This window comes from Dipodomys merriami, unplaced genomic scaffold (genome assembly GCF_024711535.1).
Source record: "Dipodomys merriami isolate MVZ:Mamm:240054 unplaced genomic scaffold, mDipMer1.0.p SCAF_34, whole genome shotgun sequence".
Classification (NCBI taxonomy): domain Eukaryota; kingdom Metazoa; phylum Chordata; class Mammalia; order Rodentia; family Heteromyidae; genus Dipodomys; species Dipodomys merriami.
Window position 1 is genome coordinate 4,065,028 of NW_027204937.1, and position 14,424 is coordinate 4,079,451.

Consider the following 14,424-nt stretch of genomic DNA (forward strand, 5'->3'; position numbering starts at 1 on the left):
ATGAATTCATACTAAACATTATAAAGTTCTAAATATAAGATATCTTCTTAAAAGAAACAAGTGCCTAAGAGAGAAGTAGATTACATTTTCCACTTGTAGGATCAACTGAATATGTGCACTAATTACAATTGTTCTACTCAGATTCTATTCATATCTCAATATTATCCACAGAATGTCCCACAGCAGATACTCCTATATACGCTAATATCACAGTGAGTTGACTCAGAAATAGAGCAGAATTGTTATCGGTATCTTCCTTTCAATGTACCTCCTAACACCTGAAACTGTTGAGGAAGAACAGAGAACATGGCAGGGGTCCCATATAAAAGTCACCTTTGCAATTTTAGAGATGACTAACTTACTGAAGAATTAATTCTCTTTATCATGAGGTAAACAAAAGTAAGTAAGAGGACAGCATGAAACACTTTTGAAGACAAGAGTAACTGGGTAAATAGATCACTTGGGATGATAGGGGTATAGTCACAAAGAAAATGGGAGGAAGAGAGTAAAAAAAAAAAAACTTTCCAAAATGTTTAACAGAGTAAAAAGATAGTCCTATGCCAAACAAAAAGAAGAAATTCCCTTCAGAAAGATTCAGTCTTTAAGCAAACTTTATCAATGGACTAAGGTAGAAGGATGTATTACCAGTAATTCAGAGGATTTTGTGTGTAAGAAAATATTTTAAAATACCTTCCTGTACATATATTTCTAATTATCTCTGTGTAAGTAAATTCCCATTTGTTTATATATGGATAACGTATCTTTGGAAGGATACAGAAAGAGGAGAGCACAGTTTACCTCAAAAGTGAGGGAGCCTTAACATCTGGTAACTTTAGGTAGTCATCTGAACTTTATTTGTTGTTGTTTTTGTCAGTCATGGACTTGAACTCTGGGCCTGGGTGCTATCCCTCAGCTCTTCAGCTCAAGGCTAGTGCTCTACCACTTGAGCCACAGCACCACTTCCTCATCTGAACTTTGAACATGTAAATTAAGTCTCTTCAACTACCACCAATATCAACAACAATCAAAAAAATAAACCCTAAATTCATAAGCCACTTGCATAAAGGACATATCTATCGAATGTCAAAATAAGACTACGGATCTCATGCAAAATTGTTAGAAACCTTAAGTAAAAGATTGGTAAAGTTAGACTACCATGCAATGTGTTAAAGTGCTGATACAAAAAGTATCAAGAGCACAGAAAAAAATTTTCAAACAGATTAAAAACTTGAAAATAGATTCTGTTTTTACATAAGAACATCATGGAGTATACATATTATAGTCTTAAAATGCATTTTATTTCTCATTCATAAAAATGTTAATATTTAGCCGGGCGCCGGTGGCTCACGCCTGTAATCCTAGCTACTGAGGAGGCTGAGATCTGAGGATCACGGTTCAAAGCCAGTCCAGGCAAGGAAAGTCCGTGAGACTCTTATCTCCAGTAAACCACCAGAAAACCAGAAGGGACACTGTGGCTCAAGCAGAGTGCTCGCCTTGAGATGAAGAGCTGAGGGACAGTGCCCAAGCCCAGAGTTCAAGCCTCATGTTCGACAAAAAAAAAAGTTAATATTTTAATTTGCATTCCAAATCTGTAATTATGCTCTCTATATAATACATAAATATAATCTCAAAATTAGCAAAATACTGAGTAACATACAGCTAAAATACACAATGCAGTCTTGATCGTTTAAAAAATACTAATGATAGTTTTAAAAAATGAAACTGGGCATGATGGCTAATAACTGTTATTCTACGTATTCAGGGAGAAAAGATCTAGAGGAACTATACTTGAGACCAATCCTGCCAAAAATTTAGCAAGATCCCATTTCAACCAACAGAGGGTGTAGTAGCACGTACTTGTCATTCAGGTGCATCAAAATAAATAAATAAATGGGAAGGTCAAGGTGCAGGCTAGCCCAGGCAAAAATGTGAGACCCTATCTCAAAAATAACTAAAGCATCAACAGCAAAGCACCTGTCTAGAAAGTACAAAGCCCTGAGTTAAAACCTCAGTATCACCAAAAAGAAAAAAAGATCTGAATATTTTGCTAAAGATTTCTTTCAGAGTCAGGAGTATTTTCAGAATTAGAACACCATGTTTTCCCCCCTTATATGACTTCTGTATATTTAAAAAGATCTCAGTGAGACACATACAGTAAAGAAAAGTTACTGGTCTTCAAACATGTGTAGTCAAATACATGGACAACATTATCCCAAACAGTCGGAGGAAAAAAGAACTCAGCTGACCACTCAGTTTCAAATACACAGGTTATTACTTGGTTTTGTTCTGTTTTCAGAGAAAACAACTAAATATTTAATAGTTTTAGTTCAGGTACTTTTATTTCAGATGTCATATAAAGAAACAGCCAATTTCTCAGATTTTTATCACTACCAAAAATATGTAACTATCCAATTTTAGTGCCTTGGAAATAGGTGAAAAAGAATTTTCTTGTACTTACACTATAATTGTGAAAAATGAAAGGTAAGAGTAATAGCAATTACAAGCTTGGTCTCTACAAATAAGTTTAATCTTACAACTGTATCAATATTTGCTTCTAGAATCATTTTACTACAAATTAAAAATTGCTCTATTTACCAGCCCTTGTTCAAACAGTTCTTTTTCTTCTATCGTCCACTTTACTGAGTAACTGGCTGGTTTTGTAGGAGAGTGTACCCTGAGGGGAAAAAGAGGAATTGCAAAAAAATTTTCTGAAATGGAACATTCCATATTTATGCAACTAAAGGTTATAGATAGCCATGGGCTAAAATCAATATTTTTTTGAGTCTGTGAATTAAAAAAAACAAAAACAAAAAAAATGCTGCAGCCTCTACCCAGGGGAATAGATTTACCCTGTTATATATCTCTACTCACAATGATAGAAACCCCCAAAATATATGATTTGAGTGAAGATAACACTAAAAACCATCTAAGGAAGTCAAGAGGTAACAGAGGCATGTAAGTTTAAAATGGTTCTACAAATAACTCTTTGGTTCATCTGTATAAATTACATAAATACTGAGCCAGAAAAGAAGTCAGAACTATGACATTACATTTATTTCTTTTTTAAGTTAGTGTTTCAAGCAATGAACAACCATTAAAAAAAAAATCACCATTTACCTTTCCATTCACTTTGTTTATTCAGCAAAATGTAAATGCCAAAGGCTGCACAGCGTTCAAACTCCTGAGCACTTAGAAATCTACCCTTAAATAGACCATAAACTTGCAAGTCTACAAACTGTAAATAATGTCAAATTTTATCCAATTATAAAGATATTTTAAAAGTTAATTTCTGTAGATAATTTTGTGCATGTGCGTGTGCTGGTCATAGGACTTAAAATCAGGACCTGAGCTCCTTTGCTCAAGACTGGCACTCTACCACTTGTGCCCCATCTCCACTTGTGGCCTTTTGGTGGTAAACTGGAGGTAAGAGTCTCACAGACTTTCCTGGCTTTGCACTGTATTCCTCAGCCTCCTGAGTAGCAAGGAATACAGGTATAAGCCACCAGCACTTGGCAACTTCTGTGGGTAACTTTTAAAAGCCACAAATCAAAGTTAATTTTGTTGAAAATTTAAAATTAGCTGATAGAGCAATAGGAATCAAGCCAATTCATATTAGGTAGGCGCTTCTAATAATGTTTCCCTATAGCTCTAGTCATCTTTTCTGTAATATGAACTCCCTATAAAAGGTCATTAAAAGAATTTGGCAAATAAACAACATAAAATTATGCATTCCAACTTCTGTACAAAACACTTTGTTTTTACATTTGTTTTTCAATCAAGAGTACCTTTCCTCTAGCCAATTATAAATTTAAAAAAATTCTCTCATAAACTCTAACCAATCAAAAAGGTTTAAAAATATAAAACAAATACATACATGATTTTTGCTGTTTTCTGCAGACTGCACATGTAAAAAGAAAAATAAGGAAGCCTGTGAAAAAGTTTCTAAAAATACAACTCATATTTTTAATAGTATTATAAATTGATTTTTTACCTGTTCATGTATTTTTTATTATCTTCCTTTTGATCAAGCCAGAATTTTCCTGGATGTGATTTTTTTGATAAATAATATCTATATAATTATTAAAGAAATTTAAAAATTGTTATTGGTGATAATGCCCTTATGTGATTTATAAAATGGGCATTCCCAGACTCAGAGTTCAGTAAAACTTAATATTTAAGTCTACCAAGAAATTTCTTCTCAAACTTCTTCAAAGGAGCCTACTATATAATACTGTTATATTCGTCTGAGACATTAATCATTTAGCAAATATTTACTGTTTATTATATTATATTATGCATTACAAGTAACTGTATTGAGGACAAAATTATAAAAAAAAAACCACCATCCTAGTCTTCTATGCTTCTACTAAGTAACTGATTATGTATCTCTTATGCTTATATGTAACTAAATATTTATATAACCCTTATTCTATTTGCTTCCATATCTGAAAAGGAACAAGTGGCTACTAGCCAGCCACATGTGTGACTTCTGAGCATTTGAAAATTGGCTTGCATGAACTAAGATGTAATATACAAATAAAATACACATTGGGTTTCAAATACTTAGTATGAAACAAAGACTGAAACATTCTGCTAATATGGACAAGTATTGAAACAAGAGTATTAAAATTAAATATGTATTATATAACTAAAATTAAGTTTGCTTATTTTAAGTGAAGCTACTAGGAAAATTTATAATACTTATGCTTCTTGTTGAAAAGCAATAATCTAGATTATAACTGCAATGTTTAGGGAAAGTTAGCAAACAAGAAAACACAAAAGGGGATAACCTACAATAATTAAAGTTACAGATTCTAAAATTTACAGTAACAAATAGGAACAGGAAGAACAGAAATTATGGCTTACTGTGTAGAAATCTATGAAATGCAAACAGAAGAGTTAAAAATAAATCTGTATTTATTAGACTATTGCCAAAAATTCAATTGTTTTGTTCATTCCTTTCATCATACTTGTAAGAAAACCAAGTCCCAAGAAGTTAATTACAAACAGCAAGCACAGATGAAGGAAATCCCAAGAGGCAGCAAAATGGCTGGACCTTAGGGAAGTATTCACAAATTTGGAAGAAAAATGTTCATTCTGCTATATATGTTTTGTGTTTTTTACATAAGTTTCTTCCCCCAAAAAAGTTATAAATTGTAAGAATTGAGAATCAGTTGAGAATTTTGCAAATTCTAATTCTGTGTCCTTGGGCAAATGGACATATTTGAGTTTTAGCTTATATAACTAAGAATGAAACTGTGGACTTAGGTTCTAACTTAAATATTCTATAATTCCTCCTCAGTATTCTTATATCATAAAGAGTTGGCTGAAAAGATGAACTGGTAGTAAAGCAGAACCTGAAGAATACAATGGTGTCTTCTGTATCAGGAGGTAATGTGATAACAGCAGTATGCAGCTAAATAAAACTCATCTAGTAATTACAGTGACCTATTTCTGTAACTTTTGCACTGCTTTTTTTTTTTTTTTTTTGGTCAGTCATGGGGCTTGAACTCTGAGTCTGGGTGCTATCCCTCTCCTCTTCAGCTCAAAGCCAGTGCTCTACCACTTGAGCCACAGCACCACTTCCTGACAGATTTTTTTTTTTAACCTTGAAACTTTTACGTTCTTCATAATCAGTAAAGGATACTCTTCTTCCAACAACATTTTCTCAATTACAGCTTTGTTCTCTTCACTGATAGTGGTATCCAGAGTCCAAGGCTATTTAAAAAAAAAGTTTTATTAAATGTATTAATTTGTTTTGTTAAGTAAAATACATAATTATATAATAACAAATATTAACAGCCTGTGCCTTTGATTCTCACAATAACATTATGACATAGGCATTAACATTTCATATACACATCCATCTCCCTGCTAGCATTTCCAATGAAAGAGATTTGACTTAGAGGCATATATTCTGGATTCCAGGGTTCATGTTCCTAACCCATGACAGGGTAAAATGGCTGATATCATGTACAAAAGAACATGATATCAGACATTCTACTAAACACTTAACCTAGTTCCAAAACTCAATACTTGTGTCCCTCAGCAACAATCTCTATAGATCATCCACAGGATGGATGGATCCTATTGATCCATCTATGGATCAATTCTCAAGGTTACATATTTTCAGCTCATAGTGCTTTTCCAGGCTCTCGACTATTTTATCAACTACTCATTTGAAATTTCCACTTAAATATATAATTGGCTTCTCAAAGTTAACATAACAGATCTCATTATCAGGTCTCCATCTACTTCTTCCCCAGCTTTTCCAATTTAGCAAAATATATTAATAGTCACTAAGTGAATCTACAAAGATAGAATTGTGTTTTTCCTTTACCTTAATTCTGATATCCAATCTAACATAAAGCTCTACTTCTAAAATATAATTCAAATCTATCCGTTTTATCTTTTCTGCTACCAACCAAGACAAAGATTACTATAAATGTTTCCTAAAGGGTACTTATAATTTTATTTCTGCTTCCCTCCCTTCTAATATTTATTCATTGAGCAAGCAAGATAAATGTTATAAAAATGAGCCTACATCTGTATTAAAAATATTTATGAAATGTATCAATGCTTTAGTTCACTTATAAACAATTAAAATGCTTTGGCATGATCTAAACCATAGGCAGAGATCTTACATTACTTTTCAACTGTGTCACTTTTTTCTACCACATTCTACACAGAGATTAGAGTTCTTTCAACCACAGCTGTTCCATTTGCTGTTTATTCTGCTTCGAATTTTACTTCTCATCCATTCACATATCTACCTAGTCTTCCCATGACTTTAAACTTAAATACTTCCTCAACATTTTCTTCATTCACAGCTTTATCTTAATTATCCTCCTACACTGAGTATTCTGTCAATACTTTGATTTTTTTTTCCTTCATAAACTGTAGTAGGGTTTTTCACTTGACTTTTCTTTAGAATAAAAGCTCCTTGAAAGAAGGGCTATGTCTATCTTGATTATAATTGTATTCCCTAAACCTGGCCCAGTGTCTGGCACATGGTAAGTATTCAGTAAATAATTGTGAAATAACAAAAACATTCTGTGGTATTACCCATTTCTTAAATTGAAGAAACCAAGACTCACAAACTTGAGAAGTGGTAACAATTTGTACCTAACTCCGCCTGACTCCAAATAGCCTCTACCAGACCATTTTTTAGTTAAGAAAGACAGTTCTCATATTTTCAAAGTGAAGTACTGCTTCTTTAATTTTTGAGAACAAGAACTTGGGCAATGAATAATATTTAACAAAATACTTACAATAAGGCCATTCTCATTTCTCCATGAATCAAGATAGTGATCAGCATGTAAAACTGATGCTTCATTTCCATCATTTCTGTAATAATTAAGGGGTAAAAAATTATAATGTCTTAGTAAATGGCTTTAACTTATATAGCAAAGAAACTAGCCAGCTGTTCATGTTAAGAAAATAGTTCCACACTCTCCTCAGCAGATTTAATACTACAGAAACACCCACTTTACTTTTACCCTCTGAGGAAAAAAATAACCTAAATGAACCAAAAATCCAGATTTATCTGTGTGGGGGGAGGTGTATGTGTGTATATAAACTCATTCAACATTATTAAATTCTTTAGTTGTATCTAAGCCATAACATCTACCATTTCCAATACCACCCCAAAATGAAGGAAAAAATGAAATTAGAAGAATCAAAATAGAAAGTAATAAAGGAAGTCTTAATACCATCTCATAAAATTTTTTAAATAATTTGGGTTATTTGGAGGATTCCTACGTTCATGGAAAAATCAATCTTAGTTATTTCTCTCATTCATTTTATTGAACTAATACATGACAATGTACACTTCATATGAAAAAAGGTTTAATAGTTAAGTTTTAGGGGTCCCTATCTATGACATAATTTAGCATTTTACTTTTGCCTGTATGAAACTACAGTTTCTGAATCAAATTACTGAGTATTTTTTCCTCAGAACTAAAATTTTGGAGTTCTAAAAGAGCAAAAACTTATCAATTAACATATATACCTTTACCTTTAATTAGACCTATAATGGTTACAACAGACTGAGGGGCTAACAGGTATTCTCTACCATCAACTGAAAGCAGTAGTGTCTTTCAACTGTTTATAGCACACAAGTTTTAACACATGTCAAATCTAATCTAGACAAGGTTAAATACAGGTTATAAGACATATTAGCAGAAGGAAAGCATTGCAGAAATAACTAAGTCTTCCAAGAGTATAGGAGGTGGGACTCGTACCATATCACATTCATTGCAGAAATCTTTTCATTACTATTCCTTAGTAAGGATCAGCAACATCCACACTCTGATATATACATATGGACACCAATCTGAATCTTTATAGGTACCACAAGTTAACAGGTTTAAACCTAAATCACCTTTCCTTCCAAATCTAGTATTCTTCCATTGTTATGAAAGTTGTCTTAGCCAATGACACTTCTATTTTTTTCATTGCCCCAGCCAGAAATACTATAAGCCTGAAATATAAGCCTCCTTCATAATCCACAGTCTGTTGCCATATTGTCACTTTTTTCCAAAACAATCCTATGGTATATCCATACTTAGCAATGAGGTCCCATAATTTCAGGTCTTAGTGTTTTCCTGGGCAAGTATAAGCAATAAAGACAAGCCATTTATCTTCCTTCCATTTACCTTCATCTGACATACATAGTTTATATGAGCTTTTTTCAACAAGAAATTACTTCTGAACATGGCTTTTTATAACTGTTATATGCTCAGGGCTTGGACTATAGAAGGTACTCCATCAACATTTGTTAAATGAGCAAAGAAGATGTATATGGACCACGAAGGTTTTCTGTAGGTAGGTAATGAAGAATTTTATGACAAAACCAATTGGAGAATGAAGGGAATATCATGATCAGATTTGCATGCAGGAAAGACTATCTTCAGGAAATAATAAAAGGGGCCAAGGAGTAATAAAGTAATAGTGATTAAGGTGAGAAAGGTGGTAGTAACCTATATCTAAAGAATAATCTTTGCCATTAGCTGCTTAAAACAGAATAATCAGCGTAACCAAGAGGAGTGAGTACATATAAGAGAATAGTTAGACAGGATGAGCAAGCCCTTAATAACTGATAAAATGCAGGAAATGGAAATTAGGAAAAAGACTGAAGTTCAGGTTTGTTCTCTGGGTGACTGAATGGATGTTGGTGCTGCTCACTGAACTAGGAACATTAGAAAGGCAGGTTGGGAATGTTTGTAAATTGAGACTCAGGTACTTGTGAGATACCCAAATGCAGATAGATTCAGAGTTAGGCAAATGAGTCTGAAGCTTAGGACAAAGATTTGGTTGATAAGAGATTTTGGAAATATCAAGTATTAGGTTGAACTTAGGTAACTGACATTTTTGTAGGTCAGAATGGTAGGATATTGGCAATACTGCAGTAGTGATAAAATATCATATAGAAATTAAGTCTGAAGAGATCCAGGGCTATGTGTACATAGTTCTATGACAAAACCTCTTCAATCTCATGACTTAAACAACAAGAAAAGATGAGATGAAATGGTAGAAGGAAAAGGTAAAATGCTATCTTTTAACTTTGTACCTTACACTTAGCAAGACCTTACAAGTAGTATGTTCTCAATTCTCAAGAGGTCCACAAATGTTCTGTTGTGCTGTATCAACACACCTCAAAGGGCATAAGTCAAACTCAATCACTTATTGTAGATCCAACACTATGACGCATCATTTGTCAGAACATAATGAAAATGCTGCTCCTTGAAATTATATAAACAAGGCTCTGACCATCAGAAACCAATATTTGTAATTTCACTTTATGACATCAACACTACCTAATGCTCAATATGAAAAAAGAAAGAAAAACTACAGTCAGAAAAGTTACAATAGACTACGGAAGCAGCATATAGTCAATGCCATCAGGTGATCATCATTGTCTCCAAGACAAATTCACTTCTTTATAGACTAAATGATACATTCCTGACTACTTTTCTCACTGACTTGTGAAAATTTTATCAAACATGCAAAAAATACTTAAAATTCAAAAGCTATTTTAAAAATATGAACATTAGGGGGCTGGGAAGGTGGCTCAGTGGTAGAGCACTTGCCTTGCATGCATGAGGCCCTGAGTTCGATTCCTCAGCACCACATAACAAGAAGGAAAAAAAAGCTGGAAGTGGCGCTATGGCTCAAGTGGTAGTGCTAGCCTTGAGCTGAAAAGCTGAGGGACAGCGCCCAGGTCCAGAGTTCAGGCCCATGACCGGACCGGAAAAAAAAAAAAAAAGAACATTATTATTATGAAAGGTTCCTTATTGATCTGCACAACTTTGGATGACTTTAGACTCAAGTGACTATGCAAATTTAATTATCCCTCACTTATTTTTTATAGTGCTTTAAATAGTTTACTTGAGCAAACCCTCCAGAATGGCTTTTTGACAGTTAACTGGAGATAAAGAGTCACAAGGCCTTTTCTGCCAAGGCTGGCATCAAACAATGACCCTCAGGTCATAGTTCCCTGAGTAGCTAGGATTACAGGTATGAGCCAGCAGGCAGAGAGAGAATTCATCGTTTTTCCTTAATGCTTCATGGTTAGGTCTGATATGTAATATATGAAACTGCCAAGTTACAGGTAAAAAATAATCTAGTATTAGGAACTCCATAAAGTTCAACTTAATGTTATTGACAGTTACAAGTCACTTTACACAACACTTAGAACTCAGGTCTTGAGAGTTCTAGACCTCTTCCAGAAGGAGACAAATTCCTTACTCAAAAAGAAAGGAGGTTCTATTTAAAATAACAGGCCCTGGAAGGAAGGGTGAGAAAATGTAGTTAATTATATTCAACGTGCATCATGTAAAAACTGAACTAGTAACTTGACGGTAAAGGTGTGTGTGTGTGGGGGGGTGTTGATGAGGAGATGGTGGAAGGAGTGACACTGATACAAATTTATCACCCACAACCTGACTTATGGAACTGAAATCTCTGTACAACTACAGTCCTGCAGGACTGTCTTCCGTGATTTCACCTGAGCTTGCCAATATCCATGCTTTTTTTCCGTTTACACCTGGGCGCTGTGGGACTCAGACAGACCGTGCGCCTGTCACTCGGGGAAGCAGTAGGGCCAGCAAAGACAGAAGGAAGACCTCCAACTGTTCCCCTCTGAAGTCTGACTCCTTTCACGTCGGTCACAACGCGCCTCCCGTGGCAGGAGCGAATGCAATGACGGGCCCGCGGGGGCCGGAGCTCGCGAGGGGCGGCAGGAGGGTCCCTGCGCTTCGGGCCCGTCGGTGAGGCGCCTGGTGCTGGTTACTGTCCGGTGGATTCTGCGATGGAGTGGACGTGAAAGGAACCGACTCGTGCTTCCACTGCAGGCGGCAAAACGCGAAAAGCCGCCCTCCAGGGCCCCGGGCCCGCGCGCCGGGCTCCGGGACGCCGGCGGCCGCGATGCGCCGGGCCACTTCCGGCCCAGGCCCAGGCCCCGCCGACGGCCCCGGGAACACCTGCGACGTTCCCAGGACCCCCGCTCACCCCTGGCGGCTCTCCCAGCCCCGCGTCCCTCCGCGCCCCGGCCAGACCCAGTCACTACGCCTCACCCGGGGTGTCCGGCTGCCACCACGTCCCCTTCGACATCCACATCCGCCTCTTCTGCCGCCATGATGGCACCTGACCCCGCCCGTGCTCCCGAGAGATCTCGCGAGAGATCAAGAGGCTGGAGGCGCGAGACCGGATGTATCTCGAGACGAGAAGCTGAGCCTGCTCCGACCCGAGCCAGGGGGGCGGGACTTCCAGTGGACACCCCGCCCCCCTCCCCCAGGGGCCAGTGTTGGTTATTTTGAATTGGTCGGCCTGGGAAAACTTAGGAAAGCGGCCCTGTCTGGACTTCTCAAGCGTATGTTGTTGAGCAAATACTTTTCTCTTGTGTAAAATGTAGAAAAACAGCAAATGGCTTTCTAGATCAAAAGTCATGCCAGATCTGCTTTCCTGAACTGTGCAGTGCAGGTGGCAGACTGAAAGTCAGTGTCTCAGCCTCCGTCTCTAACTCTGCCTCTGCCTCTCTCTCTAACTCTGGATCTCCGCCTCTTTCAACAGTTTTAAACATTGATGTGAGGATAAGAAGTTAACTTGTAATTTTTATAGAGATCCTTAGAATTTAAAAATCACTTTCATAGCTGGGCGCTAGTGGCTCACACCTGTAATCTTAGCTACTCAGGAGGCTGAGATCAGAGGATCGTGGTTCAAAGCCAGCCCAGGCAGGAAAGTCTATGAGAGTCTTTATCTCCAATTAACTACCAGAAAACTGGGAAGTGGCGCTGTGGCTCACTAGCTAGCCTTGAGCCAAAGAGCTCAAAGACAGGGCCCAGAGACCGAGTTCAAGCCCCATGGCCAACAACAAAACAAAACACAACTTTCATGACCATGAACCCTTAGAATAATGCCCTAGTAAGGTAGGTACGTATGAGTTATATTTCACAGGTAAGAAAACTGAGGCTCAGAAAGTTGACAGAGCTAAGATTGCATGCCTTTTTGACTGTTGAGTAATACCATCATATCTGCCAAAAAAATGTGTGCTTTTCAAGAAATTAGACATTGCCTTTTACTATACTTCTACCTTAGCATATGTCATTTGCATTGTTGTAATTATTGCTTCACCTGTCTGCCTCCTCCATTGAATTGGGAATGCCTGAAAGACAAACCTAGTTCTTACATGACCATTCAACATGGTGTCTAACAAATAATAAGTTCTTAATAAACACCCATCAGGTAAATGAATGCAACAATCAACAAAATGTACCTACTTCTCACAATTTCCTGTTTGTCCCAAATCACCTGTGTTCCCAGGGCAGTACTATGAATATTGTAGCAGAAGATGGAGAGCAAGATTTGAAAAGAGAGAGAGCCAGTATTCAGAAACTGAACATTGTATGAACTCCATTGTCAGACCACCTGGAGAAGCGTGCTTTCTATTGTTAAAGGGTTTATCCAACGACCACTCCCAATAGTAACCCCAAACAGCATAAAGAAGGTATTTTAAGCTGCTTGTCAAATTTAATTTAGAGCAAGGATTTATTTGTTGTGCTTGGCTAAACAGTTAAAAGAAGAGAAAAATGGATATGCCTTTCACTGACTTTATATAGCAAATAGAGATTGGGACCATGACAGGACTATCTAAATATATATCACATTAAATGAGAAGAGCACCTCCTAGAAGAATAATTCAAAATAAAATGTGTACGGTGTCTCCTGCAATGCTGTAATAAAGGTTTCTCTGTCTATCGCATCAGTAGACATTGAAATATATGTGGAAGAAAGTAAAATCCTGTGCCACGTCCAAAAAGCTAACCACTTGTGGTTTCTTAAAGTTAACAAGAGGAGTTGTGGAGTTACCAACAGACATAAATCTGGCAAGCAATGGAGCAGAAATTCAAACCAAAATTAACTTCAGTGGTGGTGTTTTTCCTATGACAAATATTTTTCCAGTGGTGAGTGTGTGTGTGTGTGTTTGTGTACGTATATGTGTATTTTTATAAAAGAATGTACCAGACACAGTAGCTCATGCCTATGATCCCAACTACTTGGTAGGCAGAGATTGGAAAACCAATTTCTTGGCTAGCCCAGCCCCAAAGTTAGGAAAATCCTACCTTAATAAGTCGGGTATAGTGGTGTGTGCTTAGCCTCCCAGCTATACTGAAGGCTGTAGGCAAGTAATTCGTAGTCTAGGCCAGGCCCAGGTAAAAATTCAAGACCTAACCTGAAAAACATCTAAGCATTAAAGCGTTGGGAATGTGGTACACATAGTAGAACTCCTGCCAACCAAGTGCAAGGCCCCAAGTTCAAAACTCAGTACTGTCGATCACACACACACACACACATACACACACACACAGGACAGATCACACTTTATAGCCAGTTGCAAATGGAAGTTTTAATTCTTTATGCAAGCAATCATTTGTCAGGCTGGTGGCCATATCATTCTTGACAAATTTTGAAGTCTGGCCACTCTGCACATTGAGGGCCCAGCCAGGCTGCAGTCTTCCCACACGTGCTTCCCACTGCTGTACATGTACCATGTCCCTTCACTTTTCATTTTTGTCCTAAAGACTAAGAGCCAAAGGACCAAACTCGAATTAAGCATCTTTCTAACTCCATACCTTGTTAAGCCCAGGAAATATTCTAATGATTGTACATTTAGCTTTTTCTCATTAAAATGTACTTTTATTTTTAGTGCTAATTCTCTTTAAATGTGTGTGTGTGTGTGTGTGTGTGTGTGTGTGTGTGTGTGTGTGTGTGTGTGTGTGTGTGTGTGTGTGTGTGTGTGTGTGTGTTGTATTGGGGATCAAACCCAGGTCCTATTTCATACTATGCTCTACCACTGGGCTGTATCCCTAAAACTATAATTATATATTTTAAAAATGAATAAAATATCTATAGTGCTGTAAAAGG

At 36.8% G+C, this 14,424-nt stretch overlaps 1 protein-coding gene and 1 long non-coding RNA gene across 5 annotated transcripts in view; one reads left to right on the forward strand and one right to left on the reverse strand.

The window, feature by feature from the left end:
* Window positions 1-11,651, reverse strand: part of Mysm1 (Myb like, SWIRM and MPN domains 1) — a 39,808-nt gene extending 28,157 nt beyond the window's left edge. For both annotated transcript variants that reach the window (XM_069987157.1, XM_069987156.1), the window contains exons 1-6: window positions 11,577-11,651; window positions 7,272-7,347; window positions 5,648-5,718; window positions 3,992-4,069; window positions 3,875-3,898; window positions 2,596-2,674 (exon numbers count right to left, since the gene is read on the reverse strand). In XM_069987157.1, coding sequence (XP_069843258.1) covers window positions 2,596-2,674; window positions 3,875-3,898; window positions 3,992-4,069; window positions 5,648-5,718; window positions 7,272-7,347; window positions 11,577-11,638 — 390 coding nt within the window. In that variant the 5' untranslated portion in view covers window positions 11,639-11,651. The remainder of the gene's footprint in view (window positions 1-2,595; window positions 2,675-3,874; window positions 3,899-3,991; window positions 4,070-5,647; window positions 5,719-7,271; window positions 7,348-11,576) is intronic.
* A 135-nt stretch (window positions 11,652-11,786) lies between these two features.
* LOC138803233 (uncharacterized) overlaps window positions 11,787-14,424 on the forward strand; it is a 58,627-nt gene continuing 55,989 nt past the window's right edge. For all 3 annotated transcript variants that reach the window (XR_011364917.1, XR_011364916.1, XR_011364918.1), the window contains exons 1-2: window positions 11,787-11,872; window positions 12,823-13,006. This is a non-coding gene — a long non-coding RNA (uncharacterized lncRNA). The remainder of the gene's footprint in view (window positions 11,873-12,822; window positions 13,007-14,424) is intronic.